This window comes from Scardinius erythrophthalmus (genome assembly GCF_964197995.2).
Source record: "Scardinius erythrophthalmus genome assembly, chromosome: 6".
Classification (NCBI taxonomy): Eukaryota; Metazoa; Chordata; class Actinopteri; order Cypriniformes; family Leuciscidae; genus Scardinius; species Scardinius erythrophthalmus.
Genome location: NC_138226.1, coordinates 37,236,735 through 37,256,515, shown reverse-complemented (window position 1 = coordinate 37,256,515; position 19,781 = coordinate 37,236,735). Strand labels below are relative to the sequence as shown.

The following is a 19,781-nucleotide window of genomic DNA, read 5'->3' as shown; positions in this document are numbered from 1 at the left end:
TTCTCCAAAACATGTTGGCCACAATTATTGAAACCCCTAGAATTTTTTACGAGTAAAATATCTCTGAAGTATATTCCCATTAATATTTACCTTTTTTAGTACACCAGGGTGACTAGGAACATGAAACTGTCCAGCTATGACTTCGTGTTTCACAGGAGTTTAAATATGAGGAAACACAAAGGCCAAATTCCCTTAATCATCCATCACAATGAGTAAAACCACAGAATACAGTTCTGATGCGTAGCAAAAGATTGTTGAGCATCACAAACTAGAAAGTGGCTGTAAGACAATAGCTAAAGAATTGAAAATCCCCATTTTGACCATCAGGGCAATAATTAAGAAGTTATAACCAACTAAAGATGTTATGAATCTGCCAGGAAAAGGACGTGTGTCTATACTGTCTTAATGCACGGCGAGTATGAAAGTTTGAGTGGCCAAAGACTCTCCAAGGATCACAGATGGAGAATTGCAGAGATTAGTTGAGTCTTAGGGTCAGAAAGCCTAAAAAAAAATTTATCAAACAACCCCTACATCCCCACATGTTGTTTGGGAGGGTTTAAAAAAAACCTCCTCGCTCCTCCAAAAACAAATTCCAGCAAATTTAATTGTCAGACACGACTGGATCTTCAAACAACACAGGGTTCTGTGGTCAGATGAGACTAAAACAGAGCTTTTTGGCAGCAAACACACTAGATGGGTTTGGTGAACACAAGGCTAAAAAGTACCCCATGTGTACAATTTAATATACCACTGGATCTTTAATGTTGTGGGCATATTTTTCTGCTGGAGGTCCTGGACTTCTTGTTCAGATACATGGCATTGTGGATTCTATCAAATATCAACAGATAAAAAATCAAAACCTGACGCCTTCTGCTAGAAATCTTATAATGGGCCGTGGTTGGATCTTCCATCAGGACAACGATCCAAAACAAACATCAAAATCAAAACAAAAATTTGTTGTGGAGCACAAAATGAAGCTTCTGCCATGACCGTCTCAGTCCCCTGACCTGATGAGTGGGCTGAACTGAAGAGAAGAAGCACCAACATGGATCTGGGAATCTGAAGGATCTGGAGAGATTCTGTATGAAGGAATGATCGCTGATCTCTTGTCAGTTATTCTCCAAACTCATCAGGCATTATAGGAGAAGACTCAGAGCTGTTATCTTGGCAAAAGGAGATTGCAAAAAGTATTTAATAAAAGGGTTTCAATAATTGTGGCCAACGTGTTTTGAAGAAAAACATTTATTTCATAATGTGATTTCCCCCCACTTTCAATTCTTTTACTTCAATGAAAGGTTAGAATTTTGCACATTTTTTGAATGAAAGATCACAAGGATAATCGATGCAGATTTATTTTTTACAGCCAATTTTGATCATATTTACCAGGGGGTTCAATAATTGTGGAGGGCACTGTATATATATATATAGCCTATATATATATATATATATATATATATATATATATATATATATATATATATATATATATATATATATATATATATATATATATATATATATATATATATATGTCTATATAGTTTTTATTATTTTATTTCAGATTTTGTTTGAGTTATTTTAGTGCATTAAATTAAACTAAATGAAAAAGAGAAATGTTTCCTTGGCCATTAACTGAAAAAAAAAAAAAAAAATATATATATAGCCTATATATATATATATATATATATATATATATATATATATATATATATGTCTATATAGTTTTTATTATTTTATTTCAGATTTTGTTTGAGTTATTTTAGTGCATTAAATTAAACTAAATGAAAAAGAGAAATGTTTCCTTGGCCATTAACTGAAAAAAAAAATATATATATATATATATATATTATATATATATATAATTTTTCTTTTTTTTTTTTTTTCAACAAAAAAATAATAGTAATAATTTCAACAAAAAAAAAGTATATGTATATATATACATATATATATATATATATAATTTATTTTTTTTTTTTTTTTTTTTTATTAAAGGCAGGGTAGGCAGGATTTTTCTAAAAAACTTTTTCCCAAATTTGTTTAAACTGTCTTTATATACCAATACATAATTGAAATGTAAGTACTCTGAAAAAGAGAGTATAAAAATCGAGTGTCTCTAGTCCTCTCAGGGCTGCAATAATTCGGAACGAATGAAATGATTGGCTGGGCGACTGTCACTCTCTCTCGCTACCATGGCTACCACCCCTGCTGCTACAGGAGCTGCCCACATGCGCGCACCCGTTTGACTCGAGGAGGGGAAGAGGTACGGAAGCTAGGAAGAATCACAATTATGGCAGAGAAAGAGCAGTCAAAATTCCCAGTACCTGCATATACAGTCAGCGAAGTCAAACAAGGCAAAAAAAGGAACTAGTAAGGTAGAAAGGTAGGCTACTTGTCAATGTTAGTCCTCATCAGAGCCAACAGTGCTTTCATCGTGGAAGCTCTTACATGCAAAACACCGTATATGTTATGAATCTTACACGAAATTCACCTTCATCACAGTGTAACTGATGGTAATGGGAAAACGTGTATCAATGCTGTAAAATGACCGTAAATAGGCAGTTTCTCTCTTTATGAACGTCACGTTTATTCACATCCAGCCATATACTGAAGTTCACATATACCGATCTTCCCCGCGTCATGTCCCGACACGCCCCTGATGATTCACGTCACTCAGATTTAAAGTAACAGTGTTGAAACCACCATACACTATATCACATCACATGACATCTCCCCCTTTTTCTGAAAACAAAGTCTGCTATTCTCTTCTCCTCCCCTTTTTTTTTTTTTTTTTTAGAAAACCCTTGACAGTAACTTTATCATACATAACAAACAGCATGTAATCAGCTTAGGTTAACACCTCTCAATAACATGAATTTGAGCAATGTAACTGTTAATGTACTATCGAACAGAACAAACACAACTACTGTAGCACAACTAGTTACGAAGCATATCGTTTCCTGATTATTTACAGGTCAAGCCTGACAACCGGCCTACTGACTCTTCCTGACCTGGTAAGCAACAGTCCACGCTTTGGAGTGTGAAATGTTTCCCTTCATGGTTGGGTCGGTACAGTCTCGGTTGTATCAGTATGTGTAGGCTCAATGTCCACAGTCCCTTTTGTTTGTGGTGCAAGTGTGTGTACAGCCTGTTTTGTTGCTAATGTTGGTGTTGGCACTGCTTGAAGATGACGTCGGTTACGCCTCAGTACCTCTCCTTGTTCCGTCTCGATGACATAGGAACGAGGTGTTACACTTTCGTGCCTGATCACTGCCGGTGAAGCCCAGACCTTCTCGTGGTCCAGCTTGGTAAGAACAGTGTCACCTGGTCTTAGTGTTGACAGATTCTTAGCTCCATTGCGACGATTATAGTAGAAAGCTTGTCTGTCTTTCTCTATTTTGTCTTTCAGCATGACAGACTTCCTATTTGGCCACCTGGGATGAAGATTCTTCTCTAGGGTTGGAAGTGTTGTTCTGATTTTCCTTCCCATAAGAAGCTCTGCCGGACTAACTCCAGTAGTGGCACAGGGAGTCGATCGGTAGCACATGAGAGCTAACAGAGGATCTGTCTGCTTCAGAATTCTTTTTGCAATCTGCACAGCCCTTTCGATGTGACCATTTCCCTGAGGATGGTGAGGACTTGATGTAATGTGTTTGAAATCCAGCCGATTGGCTAGTTCTCGAAACTCTGCACTAGAGAACTGAGGACCGTTGTCACTCACCACCTCATTTGGAATTCCGAATCTGGCAAAGACAGCCTTCAACCTTTGTGTGACATGAGATGTCGTTGTAGAAGGTAAGTGTAGTATCTCCAGAAATCTGGAATAGTAATCGGACACAATTAGATAATTCTGTCCACGATGTTCACAAAGATCAGCTGCGATTCTTTTCCAGGGTCGTTCTGGGAGTGGTGTGGAGATCAGGGGCTCTTTCTGCTGTGTACTTCTCAACTCTTGGCATATCTGACATGACAGCACTGTGTTCTTTATGTCCGCTGAAATTCCCGGCCACCACACAGACTCCTGTGCTCTCTCTCTAGACTTTGTTAGGCCCTGGTGACCTTCGTGAATCTTTTCCAGGATCTCCTTCCTCATCACCCTTGGCACAACGATTCTTCTTCCCTTGATCACTAAGCCCTCATGCTCTGAGAGCTCTGCTTTTGCAACCGTATAGTCTCTGGCTGCTGCCGGAACTTGACTGCGGTGTTGTGGCCATCCAGCTCTGATCAGCTTAATTACGGCTTGTAGCTCACCATCTGTTATAGTGGCATTTCTGATACAGTCCATTTTATGGGGCGTCGCAGGTACCCCTTGTATTACTGCATTCACGTAGCGCTCCACATCGGCATGCGTTTCTGAATCTTTAGTGATAACAGTTTGCGGGCTTCTGGACAGTGTATCTGCAACGACAAGTGTCTTGCCTGGCGCATACTCTGCTTTGGGCTTAAACCGCATTAGACGCATCAAAAGTCTCTGGCACCGTACAGGAACGTTGTCAAGACTTCTGCTATTGATGAGAGGAACCAGCGGCTTATGATCCGTCACCAGCTTAAACTCATCCAAGCCGCTTAGATATTTTTCAAACCTCTCACATGCCCACACACCAGCCAGACATTCTTTCTCGATCTGTGCGTATCGAGTTTCTGCATCAGTGAGACATCTGGAGCAGTATGCTACCGGCTTCCATCCTTCTTTGTGTAGCTGCAAGAGCACCCCCCCAAGTCCATAGCTGCTTGCATCAGCCGAGACAGCAGTGGTCTTAGTGACATCATAATACGCAAGAACTGGTGCCTTCATGAGAAGCTCTTTAATATTTTCAAACGCCGTCTGCTGCGTGTGTGTCCACATCCATACACTTTTATGTCGGAGTAGTTCGTACAGAGGCTGGCTGACCGTTGAGAGGTTAGGAATTAACCTCCCCAGGTAATTCACCATGCCCAGCACCCTTTTCAGTTCCTGCACATTTTGTGGTGGTGATAGCTGTCGGATGGCATCCACCTTGTCTGGATCTGGCTGCACCCCTGTCTCATTAATAAGGTGACCCAGGAACCGAAGTTGGCTTTGTCTGTACGTACATTTTTCAGGATTTAGTTTTAACCCTGTAGACTCCACTCTCTGAAGCACTTGCTCTAAACGAGAGTCGTGTTGTTCCAGGGAGGACCCGTAGACCAGTATATCGTCCATGAAGACTTCTACCCCCTCCAGACCTTGAAGCGTCTCCTGCATTTTCCTCTGGAAGATCTCTGGAGCGCTCGAGATCCCGAAGGGAAGCCTCCTGAAACAATATCTCCCAAATGGTGTGATAAAGGTGGTAAGTCTGCAACTATCTGGATGGAGAGGGATTTGCCAGAATCCGCTGGCTGCGTCTAAGGAAGAGAAAACTTTTGCGCCGCTCAGTTTGGCAATAATCTCCTCTGCAGTAGGTAGCACGAAATGTTCTCGTTTTACGGCTTCATTCAATCTTTTGAGATCCACGCAAATGCGTGCTTTGCCATTTTTCTTCAGAACGGGAACCATTGGTGCACACCATTCAGTCGGTTGTGTCACGCGCTCTATGACGCCATTTTTCTCCATCCTTTGCAACTCCTCTTTCACCTTTTGCAGCATTGGTATTGGAACGCGCCTCGCTGTGTGTGTCTGACATGGCTGTGCTGAGTCTTTTAACTGAATTTTGACGGGGTCGGTTTTTAGTGTGCCGTGCTCACCAAACGCATCATAGTCAGAGGCCACCCTGTTCGCCTCCTCCACTCTCCTAACCAAGTTCATATCAGCCGATAGAGACCGACTCAGCAGGTTATTGACTTTATATCCACGGACCACATAGGCAGAAAATGGATACAACTGTCCTTTGTACACTGCAGTGGCTTGGAACTGACCCAGACAGTCTATCTTCCCCCCAGGGCTATCCAGTGTAACATTAGCTGGCTCTAGTGTCTTTACTGGGACTAGTGTGTTGAAAGTCTCTTCTGCCACAATGTTTACGTCAGCCCCTGTATCAATTTTGAAATTTACAGGGGTCGCCCCAATCAGGAGCTGGTCCATCCACTGGTCTTCTCGTTCATTTACATTGTAAACTGAACCCAGAAAGTATGAAGGCTGGTCTAAACGTTCTGTGACTTCTCTTACTGACCTGTTACTGTGGCAGACTCTGGCCCAGTGTCCGATTTTTTGGCATTTGTGGCATTTGCCTTTCTTTGCAGGGCAGCGCTCATCACTTGCATGCACAGCATTTCCACAATATCCACATTTTCCATGACTGTCAGCTCGGATTTTGTCTTTAGGCTTGCGCTGTCCCCTCACAGGTTGCTTACTTGTGCTGACAACTGCTCTGACCATGCTCACCGTCTCGCCTTGCATGCTGACTTGTGTGGCCACCTCCTCCGATTGACGAACAGTCTGGATTGTTTGTGCTAGTGTGAGATCAGTGATCAACTGCAGCCTCCGAGAGAGATCTTTATCCAAAATGCCGACCACAATGCGGTCGCGAATCGTTTCGTCCCTCATGGCGCCAAACTCACAGTGCTCAGACAGCTCGTACAGTGCTCTGATAAACGCTTCTGCTCTTTCGCCGGGTTGTTGCACTCGCTGGTGAAAGCACGCACGTTCGTGAATGACATTTCTCCTCGGGAAAAAGTACTCGTTAAACTTTCCCAGGACTATTTCAAAGTCGTTTTTCTGTCTATCCTCTGCGAACACGAACGATTTATAAATATTCTCTGCCTCACTCCCCATGGCGTAAATGAGACAACTCACTTGCACTTCTCCATCCTCTTTATCTAGCTTTGTAGCCGTTCGGAAGCGCTGAAATCTTTGTCTCCAATCCATCCACTCCGTTGGCTTGTCGAAAGAAAAACTCGATGGTGGATTAAACTTCGCCATTATCCGCCACTTCTGACACCATGTAAAATGACCGTAAATAGGCAGTTTCTCTCTTTATGAACGTCACGTTTATTCACATCCAGCCATATACTGAAGTTCACATATACCGATCTTCCCCGCGTCATGTCCCGACATGCCCCTGATGATTCACGTCACTCAGATTTAAAGTAACAGTGTTGAAACCACCATACACTATATCACATCACATGACAAATGCAACCTGTTTTTAGCTTTGCCTTATGTTTCTAGCTCGTTACCGAATCAAACTCATTATATTTGAAACTTTAACCAATATCGATATGCTAGCTTGATAGTGAGTACTAACAGCCATGTTAGTTGTTTATATTCATAATGATAAAGTTAGGTATTTTATGACATGTGATTCTGACATGATGTCACTACATGCACTGCGCTCCTCTCTGCTCGGCGCTGGCAAACGCGTCCTCCAGCTGAGCGGTCGGCGTCGCGTTCATGTGTTTTGGGGGCGTGGCTTTGGAAGGAGCTCAGAAGGGAGGGGGTGGAGTGAATGGAATAAGTAGCTGTGTTTATTGCAGCCCTGAGAGGACTACAGACAGTCGATTTTTATACTCTCTTTTTCAGAGTACTTACATTTTAATTATGTATTGGTATATAAAGACAGTTTAAACAAATTTTGGAAAAAGTTTTTTAGAAAAATCCTGCCTACCCTGCCTTTAATTAGCAAAAATTGAGTTTTTAACGGTTTCAGTTTTAGTTTTGAAGAGGTCATGAATTGAGATATTATATCCTGCACGTTTCAGAACTCAAAACTTCCTCATTAGTACAAAAGCAATTTTATTGAAACCAAGCTGCCAAAATGACTGCCAAATTTCGTATTTTGTCACATTATTATGTCATAGTGCAACGAAAGACTACAGAGCCCCGCACATGACATGCAGGAAAAAAATAGTTGGCTAAATTGTGAGCACAATTTATTAATTCATTCCCTCAATTTATAAATCGTGCGCATGATTTATAAATCAAGGGAACAAATTAGTAAATCGCCCGCATGATTTAGTAAATCGAGGGAACGAATTAGTAAATCGTGCAGATGATTTACTTTTTTTTTCGTGCATGACTCGGTAAAAGACCATCCCTGCAGAAGAAGATCAACGCCTACTTCTACATCATTGCCTCTTTAGCCCCGCCCATCGATTCGCGCATGTCATGTAGTAGTAAATACGAGACAGATACAAACACAGGATTACTACAACAACAAACCGATAGACGCGGATTCTGAGGATTACAAAAGGTTTTGAGATGCTAAGTTGTGGAAAAACAGTCTGAATTGCCTTCTTTATGATCTTAACATCAAGAAGGCGTGAATGAACTTTATTTTTAACACAGATCCAGTCAGATTGCGACAGTAATACACAATTCGTTTTCACTTCATTTTACTGCAGATTCGGTTTGTGTTCTTATTGCTTTAACTGTTATGATCTCTGTTATGAATGATGAACGATGAATATAAGAATGATAGCGCGACAAACAATGGTCATTTTATTTATTCATAATTTGTTTACAGAAAACACCATAAGTTATCTTGTCAACTATAACTGTGGTAACTCCAAGTACTTAAACTTTATTCCCCGCAACCAAGGCTAGCAAGCATATCAAATATGCATAAATGTTTCACAGTTGGAAAATGTTTCAACTATGTAACGAGATAAACACCTTTTTGTAGCATCTTCGTTTCAACAGTAATATAATGTAGTACAATACAATACTACGTCACAAAAACATAAGGAATAAATATAAATAAAGATGACTAATTACCACTCTGTCGCAGACTGCAGTATCCTTGGTATTTGAGGTATAGGTTTGATGTCTTCTGATTCGGGATCAGGCTCAATCCTAATGGCTAAATTTCACTAGTTGCCATTTTTCAGCATCAGAAGTTTTCAAAACACAGAAACACAAAAAAACAATTCCACAGATGTATTGGCGGAGATGTTGAAATGTATTTTAATCTATGTATTTGAATGTATTTGCTATCCATCCAAAAACAGGATAGATAGCAAATATCTAAATTTAGATATTTTCATGTAAAAATCTTGCTAACATTATAATTGGACCTCAAAAAACTTTATAAAACTATAAAAAAAAATGCAGTTGATGACCCCTTCTAACTATAATAACTTAACAACAATAATAATAGTCATTTAGATTGATTTTTTTCCCCAGCTGATGAACGATAAAATCATAGAAAGCCAATCAGAATCCACCAGACTTTAAAGAGCGGCAGACGTTAGAGTTGTATGTAGTTTATAATAAACAGAACATTATCGCCCTTAGTTATTGATTTATAGTTATTGTTATAGTTATCTTTTTGGTGTGAACGGGCCATTATTAAGAATTAACGTTCTCTTCATACAGTACGTGCTATTAATTTCTTTAGGTGTATGTACATTCTGTGTTCTTCTTGCTGGAACGATGATGTGTCACAGGTTTTGTGAAATGAATGTGTGTAATTAATGCAGTTGTCACTCTGTCTGCAGTTTGCTGTTGTGCGTTCCCATCTGCAACACAAGGCACGTGTTTTCCGTCCTTCAGACAGTCTCCTTTCCTCTCCCCTTTATGTTTTTCAATGTGCTGTATTATGGAGCTTAGATTAGCAGAATGAGTTCAGTTGCTAAGTAACTAGCTGTGTATCTGTCAGCCATAATCTCTGAGTTCACCTGTTATTTGATGCTGTTTATTCAGATCATGTGGCTCTGCAATTGATTTATTAATCATTTTTCACCACTGTAATCTCTGCAGCCAGTGGTGTAAATTTGTGTTCCATAGTTCAGAGTTTCTGCCCCACATGTAGTAGTTTTGTTCCCACGTTTTCCTTCTGCTTCTAGTATTTTGTAGGGTTAAATCGTGTGCTGTATTTAATTTGTAAAAAGAATAATTCTCAAATTCCCCATGCCCTCCTGAAGAACAAAGACTCATCCACAATGTCCAAAGTGCTCACAGAAACAAGGGTACGTCTGCTGCATTTACTCAAAGTTCTAGATTTTTATAGAATTCTGTAGACATGAAAAAATAGCATTGCGCTAGATTGAGTGTGATACCTACTGTTTATAATATAACTTCCGCATAACACGTTCTATGAAGCTTGTATTTATAATGCACTACCAGGGTATTCTTAAGGCATTATAATGTATACATAATGCAATAATAATAATAATAATAATATGTTGTTGTATCCTATCAGTTTATAATACATAATACTTATTGTTGTTATAACTTTTAAGATTTATTGCACAAAGAACACCATGTAACTGTATATCCACTTAAATTATAACAAATTATATTTCCAATAGTTATAACCAGGGCTTGACATGAACTTTTTTGCTCACCAGCCACTGTGGCTAGTGGTTTTCCAAAGTTACTAGCCACTCAGCATTTTCACTGGCCACAAATTTGACATCGATACTGTGGGGAAAAACTGCCATATAGATATTTGTGTAACGCTTTACATTAGTTATCTACTTGAGTTAACATGTACAATACTTCTAGAACATTTATTAATCTTAGTTAATGTTAATTACAACATTTACTAACATGGCCGTAGCCAGCTATGAGGTCACCGAGGTCCGGACCTCGGTCATTTTTTTATATTCAAAAATAAAATTTCAAGCTCTCTGAATGATTAATTAGCCGTTTAAACCGCGTCATATGTGTGTTTGCAATTTATGTCGCTGCGAGAAGGTAGATCAGTGAACGGGGCTTGAGAGCGTGTTGTGAGCATAGACTGTAAAAAATGCGGCAGAGCGCTTTATGTCACTTTATTATAATTTATAAATAAAGCGCAAAAGAAACTACAAGCATGATGCAACAGCATCGTAGTTGATGTCAATTTGAAAGTCATGAAATGACCAAAAAGTGCCAATAAACTTTTTTTTCTTTTACATTTCCGATAATGGCGCGTATAATTTGCACTAAGTGCCTGTCTTTTTAGCAAAAAAGGCACCCACAACTAAATAGCTACAGTTGCACGGGTCGTTGGGCGTGCGTGAGGTGCTTGAAACTAAGTAGCTTTTGACGCGTTCGACTCGAGTTCGAATCCGCCTTTTGCCGAACTCGCTCTTCTCCCTCTTCTCCCTTTTCCCAATACACATGAGATGTAAAATGTATAGCCTAACATAAAGGTCTCTAGCGTTATATTTTGCCAACGAACTAATATCGAAACCGTGATATGGTTTTGTGCTTTATAAAACAGCACAAGACTTTAAGTATCCTATATAGGCATTATGTTTGTGCTGCGTGATTTAAAGAAAAGTGCGCACTTTGCTCACGCGATCAAAGGGTTTATTTCTTGCAAGTGAAGACATTAGGACAAAAGTATTGTAATTTTCCTATAGTGTAATGTAAAATATACTTTTGAAATATTCATTTTCATTTATTAGGCTATATGGATTTTATGTCATAGGAATAATTATAGAAATCATTATTATATTATTATACTAATTGTTTGGCATACTAAAACACCAGTTATAATGTAATGTAGACTGAAACTCCATATCATAACTAAAAAATATGTTTGAGCCCCCTTTAATGTCCAGGTACAAGTCAATGTTTTTTATTTGTGCACAGTTCATGGGTTGAAGCCCGTTGAAGCTCTTAATTTTGAGCTCTCAAAGAGCACCAGATTGATGCATTTAACCTTAAAATGTACAAAATTTTCTTGCGGGGGAGCATGCCCCCGAACCCCCCTAGAGGGACAGAGGTTTACCCAACATAGTTTTACAAAATCCTATATGGGAAAGATCTATCATTTATGAACTTTACTCCAGCATAGTACAACAAAGTTCCTTTTAAGTCAGTAAACTAAAACTCTTAATGCAAAATTAAAATGTCCTTGGACAAACTATACATTAGGCCTGCCTAAGGGGGGGCCTACAAGACATTGATTGTGCCCAGGGGCCTCTGAATTCTTAATCCGGCCCTGCACCTCACCTCGGACCTCACTAATTTTCAAACCCTGGTTACGGCCTTGTTTACTAATCCATTATTAAAATCAAAAGTTGTATTTGTTAACATTAGTTAATGCACTGTGAACTAACATGGACAAACAATGAACAACTGTATTTTTATTAACTAACATTAACAAAGATTAATAAATACTGTAAAAAAAATGCATTGCTCATTATTCGTTTGTTAGTTAATGCATGAACTAATGTTAACAAATGAAACCTTATTGTAAAGTGTTACCGATATTTTTAATAGTATCTCATAATTTGGCAGCAGGAATATTAGGCTCCTGTCACTTTAAGACCTGACGCATGGATCCATTATACTGTTACACATGCACTTTCTTTCTTAAAATATGACTGACTGTTTACATGAATACTCACCAAGACCGGCATTATTTTGTGTGTATTTGACTGTTTCAGCACAATCAGCAGCAAAAAATAACTCAATTTAGTTCTGGGATGTCCCGCACTTTGAGTGTGAGCACAAAATCTGCAGGAATGAGTGAAATTATGTTCAATACACACAATTCCACGCTGAAATTCAAGCCCTGAAACACCAACAATATTCATCCGGAGCAAATGAAACGAGTGAGTGTGGAGAGGCGGGTTTGTGTGTCACTCGCTGTCGGAGAGATGACAGAGAGAAAAAGTGCAGCTCATGTATCTATTTTATGGAAAGTTAGTTTTGGAAGCATTTCAGATAGATATGTATCGAAAAATCTATATTTTTGACAACACTACATTGCACTTTATTATTTCAGATGACTTTTTTTATGTAGCTCTGCTGTGATATATCTATTATATAGATCTTAATGTCTAGATATGAGACACAGTGTAACTATGTATATGTCAGTCCTTTAAAATCACTCTTCTAAGTGTAAAACAAGTAGCTTGGAGCATCGACTTTTGCAACTTCACAAAGAACGTGTTCAAGCGTGTGTGCTTGTAAAATCAACTGACAGATATGAGTCCCATCCCTCAATTTATAATAAAGGAAAACTAATTTGTAGTGATGCGCTTCCATTGGAAGTCTTGGTGGCAAGATACTGTACCTGGATGTGCATTAAATACACACTGTTTGGAAAGTATCGCCACAAGATTACTCATTACACAGCATGTGACGAGTGTAAAATATATACAGTATATTCACTAACCTTGTCTTTGTAAATTTATATCCAGTCTTTCAAGTCCTTATGTAACTACTGTTTATGAAGCAAACTCTACCCTGAGGAAAACATTTATAGCACATCACCAGACATTCGTCCATCTATACCACTAAAAGGATGATTTGGACAAGTCAATCCACAATTTTACACAGCGCTTATACGTCAAAGCAGCTTTATACCAATAAACAGTGTCAATGCCGCATTCTTCAATTAGGAAACAGTGAATAATTACAACTTCAATTTCATTTTTATAAAACAGCTCTAAAGATTATTATTTGATAGATTCAAGTACAGTTAAATATAATTGGAAAATAATACATTTAGGGGTTAAAAAACTCAAAAAACATGTGTTCGAATTAATTATTAAAAGGCTTAAACAAAGCTTTACATTTTATATAAGCATCAGGGTTCTGCTTTTAAACCCCAAGGGCCGGTTGCACCAGCTGGACAGTTGTAAGACTAGGCTGGACGTAAAATATGTTTTAAGTACTGCGTAGAATTAATACCTGTTGCACTATCTAGATGTGAAGTTGCACTGCAGATGTGAACTGTACTGCACACTGCAGACACGGGTAACTAACATAAAATGTATCTATGTAATTAAGTAGGAAATATTAAATATGAACATATATCTGGGATTATTAGCAGAAATTGTATACCTTGCATTATCTTGACAGCATAAAATCTTGGAAATAACATTTCATGGTGTTTAAATCCATTCACAGCAAGCAATATTTAGCCAGCGAATCGTTTAAATTAATAAAAAACACATAACATAATTACATAACCAAAGTGAATATGTAGGTTACAGTATGAATTAAGTTGTATGTGCTTACCTAAAAAACATAAATCTGTATTCAGATTTCAGAGTGAACACTTTGACATTTGCCATAGTCCTGTATGTAACTTGCTCACACTTTTATTACGTGCGTGGGACGTTAAATAACCATTTACATGCTTAGGACGTTTGTGTTGTGAGAATGTACAGGGACCCATGAAGTAGAATTTGCGTTTTGTTTTTACAAACTGACCAATGACGGATCACACAAACTGATTTTCTGTTGTTATCAGCAGGATGTTTCATACGTTTCAAGTTTCATTATCCTGATCAGTTCTTTCATTAGCGCTGTTCTTTTATAATAAAACATGTAGCCTGCCCTGGAGCATCAACTTTTGCAATTTTAAAAAGAACGTGTTTAAGCGTGTGTGCTTGTGAAATCGCCTGATAGATACGAGTAAAGAATATTGTGTTCCAGATGAGCACAGTCATCCGGATATGTGACAAAGACATTACACACACGTTTTACAGTACTCTCTGCAAGAGCTTCTACAGTGAAAGACCTCAGAAGAAAGACAACCACATTCACACTCTCACTTAAGACAAAGTTGAAAGACAGACCACATCACAACAGTGACTCAGCTGTGTTCTCCTATGAATCAGTGTAGACTAGGGGTGTGCAATATCGACAAAAGATTTTTTCTGTGATTATGTTGATGACATTACGCAATTTTTCTGAGTGTGTTGATCTGATGTCGGTGCCTTTACTGGTTTAGGCCTGTCGTGGACAAGCTTTTTATATTCTTCCTATTCTGTGCAGTGATTAGTTCACCGCAGGGTTTTTTAACTTAAAAAAAATAAGTTTTTCCTTACCGATAATATTGTGAAATACACAAAATCTATTTTTTTTATATTTTTGTACTGCAGAAATGGCACAGAAGCCGCATCTAAACATTTTTTTTTTTAAATTAAATGATATATAAACCACCAAGAGCTGGTAGGCAAGTCACACGCTGTGTCCAAAATTGAAAACCTCCCTACTATATATATAGTAATGAAAAACATTACGCCAAAAGAGTAGTATGTCTGAAAAATATAGTATGTTAAAAGTCCCCGGATGACCTACTACTTCTGCAGAGATTCTGAAATGTGCATTCGATAGACACTTTATATCCCATGAGGCCAGAGGATTTATGAATGGCAGTGAAGCGGCACAACTGACACTGGTTTCATTCATACCACCCATATTCATACTATATAGAACATATCTTTCAACAGACTTAAAGTAAATTTTAATTCAAATGTAGTACCTACTCAATATGCAATTTCGGACGCAGTGACTATTTATGAGTGAGTCATTGAATCAGTCAACCTTTACATTGGATCATTGAGTCATTGGTTATTTAAAAAATGCCAATTAATAAATAAATAAATAAAAAAAAAATGCCACTGGCGCACACCAGTTCTGTTACTATTTTCATTGGTGAAATAGAGCAAAACAGACAATATTGACAATATATATTTTCTAATATCTAACTCACAATATTTACTTCTTGTTTACAGAACTGCTGTATAAATTCAATCACATTTGGAATCGTGCTAGTATTCGTGAAAATAAGCATGCTGGCCCATGTGATATTCCGTAAATATATCATATTGAAATATTACAAAAACAAATCGAATGTTGGGGTCATTCTCTAACTGCATTCTAATATGTCATGCTGTAAAAACATGAACTAACTATTTTTATTTATTTTTTTGCAAATTGAATGACAAATTCAAAAAGTTTTCACATTAACAACAATTATGATATTATCGTAGACTACATATCGCACAACACTTGTGCAGACTGTGTGTTCATTCCAGTGTGTGTTACTGAATGAGTTCTCAGCATTGAGCACAAATCATTGCCCCAGGCACTGCTGCATTGTGTGTGTGTGTGTGTGTGTGTGTGTGTGTGTGTGTGTGTGTGTGTGTGTGTGTGTGTGTGTGTGTGTGTGTGTGTTTTCGGAAAATCACGCCCAGCTCGTCTTGTGACAGTCCTGAAAAAGAACTGTGTGCCCATTGTGTTAGTTTGTGTGTGTAAACCTCATCTAGTTTGTTTGCGTGTGTATTTGTGTGCCTCTTTAGATTTCTCTGTATGAGTGATTTTGTCTGAGTATATTTGAATGCCCTTATCTACAGAATCAGTAATGTATACTATAATGTATATATTTTTCTAACGTGTACATGTTTTATACCTGTTTGTGTGTGTGTTCTTTGTGTGCATCTGTTGTTGTGCGTCTCTGTTCTCACACATAAAAGCCTTTGGCTCGGGCCTGATGGCTGGCATGCATGTCAATGACGCTGCTGTTGTGTTGTGGAGGTGATATGTGTGCACAGAGCGCTTTAACTGCTCTAAGACAACGCACATCACACACACACACAGATGCTGCTGACAGACCTAAACACAGCACTATTATCATTTAAAGATGCTCACACAAACTGCATGTGTTTCAGGATGAGAATACTTGCTCTGGTCCTGCAGTTTAGTATTGATTTGCCACAGTCCTGCGACTCTAAAATCAGGATATGGTGCTAGATTAGATAATCTGATAAAAAGTAGTTATTCCTCTTAATGAATGGTTATAAAACAGATACTTTTATATACTTTTAATGGGTACTTTTATTTAGCAAGGTTGCATTACATTAATCAAAAGTGACAGTAAAGACATTTTATGTTATCATTTCTAATAATAATTTCTAATTAATGCTGTCCTTTTGAACGTCCTATTAATCGTGTTTTCCATATTAAGCAACACAACTGTTTTCAACATTGATAATAATGACACTGAAGACTACTGTAATGGCTACTGAGTATTTGTTTTAACATCACATGCTGTAAATTATAACTTATATATATTTCATAATTGAACTGTTTTTACTGTATATTTGAATAAATAAATGCAGCCTTGATGATCATAAGAGGCTTCTTTCAAATTCAAATCTTACTGAAATCTAAACTTTTAAATGAAATTGTATGTTATAACAATAATCTTCATGTTGTTCCAACCCTATACCTGAACTTTGTTTCTTCTGCAGAAAACAAACAAAAAAAGATGTTTCGTAGAATGTTCAAGCTGCTCTTTTCAGTGCAATGAAAGTGAATGTGGACAGCTTGAACATTCTGCTAAACGTCTCCTTCTGTGTTCAAATGGGTTTGGAACGACTAAATGATGACAGCATTTTCATATGTTAGATATTGATTTAATTGGATACTAAACTTGACTTCTTGTTTTGCTCTCAGGTCTAATAATACAATATCCAGCCGGAGGACATTGAAGAATTCCAGATTAGTCTGTAAGAAAGACGATGTTCATGTGTGCATCATGTGCCTACGAGCCATCATGAACTACCAGGTAAAACACACACAAACCTTTGAATCTATATTATTGAGGACCTCTCATATACTTTTGCACGATTCCATGCTGCGAAATATACAAAATTATGTTTGTTTTTGTGTGTATGATCCTGCCTAATTAGCAGTTTAACGCAAAATGTGATAAATGTGGTAAAAAAAAGAAGCCAATTTTCCACAAGAATCTGGAAATTGCAGCCACAAAATCAGTCATTTTGATCACACACACAACAAGTCATGAAATCCTGGTGGGACTGGTTTTCATACCAAGTAGGCTTTTTGGACTATATCATGTTTTATTTTCAGATAATAAATCTTGAAGTTCCTGTTATGTTTACTAATTAGTCCTCTTTCTGTCTCTCTCTCAGTATGGCTTCAACATGGTCATGTCTCACCCTCATGCTGTGAATGAAATTGCACTGAGTCTGAACAATAAGAATCCCAGGTAACCCATTGAGATGGAGTAAGTGTGTGTGTGTGTGTGTGTGTGTGTGTGTGTGTGTGTGTGTGTGTGTGTGTGTGTGTGTGTGTGTGTGTGTGTGTGTGTGTGAAATAAAGAGCACTTTCCCAGAATTCACCGTTTTAATTCATTGCGACTCCTCTTTCAGAGTCATAAATACTGGCAGCAATAACAACAGACTCCTTAATCTGTGTGTGTGATTGTGTGTGTGTGTGTGTGTGTGTGTGTGTGTGTGTGTGTGGAGGAGTTCCTACTTCATCAGTTTAGATGACATAAATAGGAGAAATGATTATTAATTTTGGTTATATACACTACTGTTCAAAAGTTTGGGGATTTAAAAAAAATGTTTTTGAAAGAAGTCTCTAATGCTTACCAAGGCTGCAGTAAAACAGTAATATTGTGAGATATTATTACAATTTAAAATAACAGTTTTCTATTATATCTAATATATTTCAAAATGGGTTCCACTTTTTTTTTGATAGTCCACTTTAGACATTCTACTAACTATAAGTAACTTTGCAACTACATGTCAACTAACTCTCATTAGAGTATTAGTAGACTGTAGTAGACTGTTAGGTTATGGTTAGGTGTTATTTCGGGTTAGTAGAATAAGTTGACTTGTAGCTGTCAAGTTACTTATAGTCAGTAGAATGTCTAAAGTGCACTATCGAAATAAAGATAGTTATAAAATACCTTAAAATGTAATTTATTCCTGTGATCAAAGCTGAATTTTCAGCATCATTACTCTAGTCTTCAGTGACACATGATCACAGTGTCACAGTGCCTCCAGAAATCATTTTAATATGTTGATTTGCTGATCAAGAAACATTTCTGATTATTAACAAATGTTGAAAGCAGTTTCACTGCTTAATATTTTTGTTGAAAACATGATTTTTATTTATTTTTTAGGATTTTCTGATGAATGGAAAGTTCAAAAGAACAGCATTTATTTGAAATTGAAATTTTTTGCAACATAATGAATGTCTCTACTGTAACTTTTGATCAATTTAATGTGTCCTTGCTAAATAAAAGTAATGGTTTCATAACAACAAAAAAAAAAAAAAAAAAAAACAGAAAAAACTTTCTGACCCCCAAACTTTTAAACTGGTACTGGTACTAGGGCTACGTTTACACTGTCAGTCCAAATCGGATTATTTGTGTATCCAATTGGAATCTGATCTGAATTATTGACTGTCCACACTGTGTATCACAACTGTTCAGATCGGATTTGTGTGTCCCATACTGCTCTTTCGTTTTTCTGCAATATCTGCATTGGTTTCTATGGCAATGATGTTGCATATGGCAAAAACAGCAAGCGCAACATGTCTTATTTAGGCAGCAGCAGAAACACAGGAGGCTGGAGTGAGCGGCTTTATTCCACGGCGGTCTCAAAACATGTCTGTTATATCAGCATTTTCTGCTCGTCTGGCACTTGCAACAACACAGCATTGTTTCCGCAGCGACTTTCAGCATGCTTCCTATAACAACGTCTGACATGTTTACTTTTAACGTGGCATGAGAAAGCCACTTAAACTACATGAAATCAGATCTGAACAGTGAGACTGAAACTGATTAACAGAAATTGGATTTCAAACCACATATAAATGTAGCTCAAAACAGATTTGTAAAAATCGCATTTCATGTGATTGTTTGCCGTTCACACTTGCTAACTATGATCGGATTCCAATTGGATATGCACAAAAATCGGATTTGGATCTGAACAATGCTTAAGAGATACAGTGCAGTAACGACACAAGCGTTTTAATATGTGTGATATTGCTCTCTGCTGGTGCAGGACTAAAGCTCTGGTGCTGGAGCTGCTGGCTGCCGTGTGTCTGGTTCGAGGAGGTCATGAGATCATTCTCTCAGCTTTTGATCACTTTAAAGAGGTAAAGAAACACTAACATGACTCAACACTGCAGATCTTCACTGCAGATAATAGAATCACAGAAACACTTACAGATTAAAAGTTGTGATCTGTGTCCCAGAATCATAGACACGAGACACATTTTAGGCTAACTGTCCTGTACAGCAAACAGGTACACACACCTGCTAAACACATTGTTGTTGATTAGTTTAGTGGGAGGAACAGCACACCATTATTTATTCATATCTCTTGTTTCT

The 19,781-nt window shown here is 37.7% G+C and overlaps 1 protein-coding gene across 6 annotated transcripts in view; it reads left to right on the top strand.

The window, feature by feature from the left end:
• fmnl2a (formin-like 2a) overlaps positions 1–19,781 on the top strand; it is a 103,362-nt gene that overhangs the window by 52,567 nt on the left and 31,014 nt on the right. For all 6 annotated transcript variants that reach the window (XM_081367584.1, XM_081367581.1, XM_081367579.1 and 3 more), the window contains exons 7-9: positions 17,087–17,198; positions 17,566–17,642; positions 19,453–19,546. In XM_081367584.1, the coding sequence (XP_081223710.1) occupies positions 17,087–17,198; positions 17,566–17,642; positions 19,453–19,546 (283 nt within the window). The remainder of the gene's footprint in view (positions 1–17,086; positions 17,199–17,565; positions 17,643–19,452; positions 19,547–19,781) is intronic.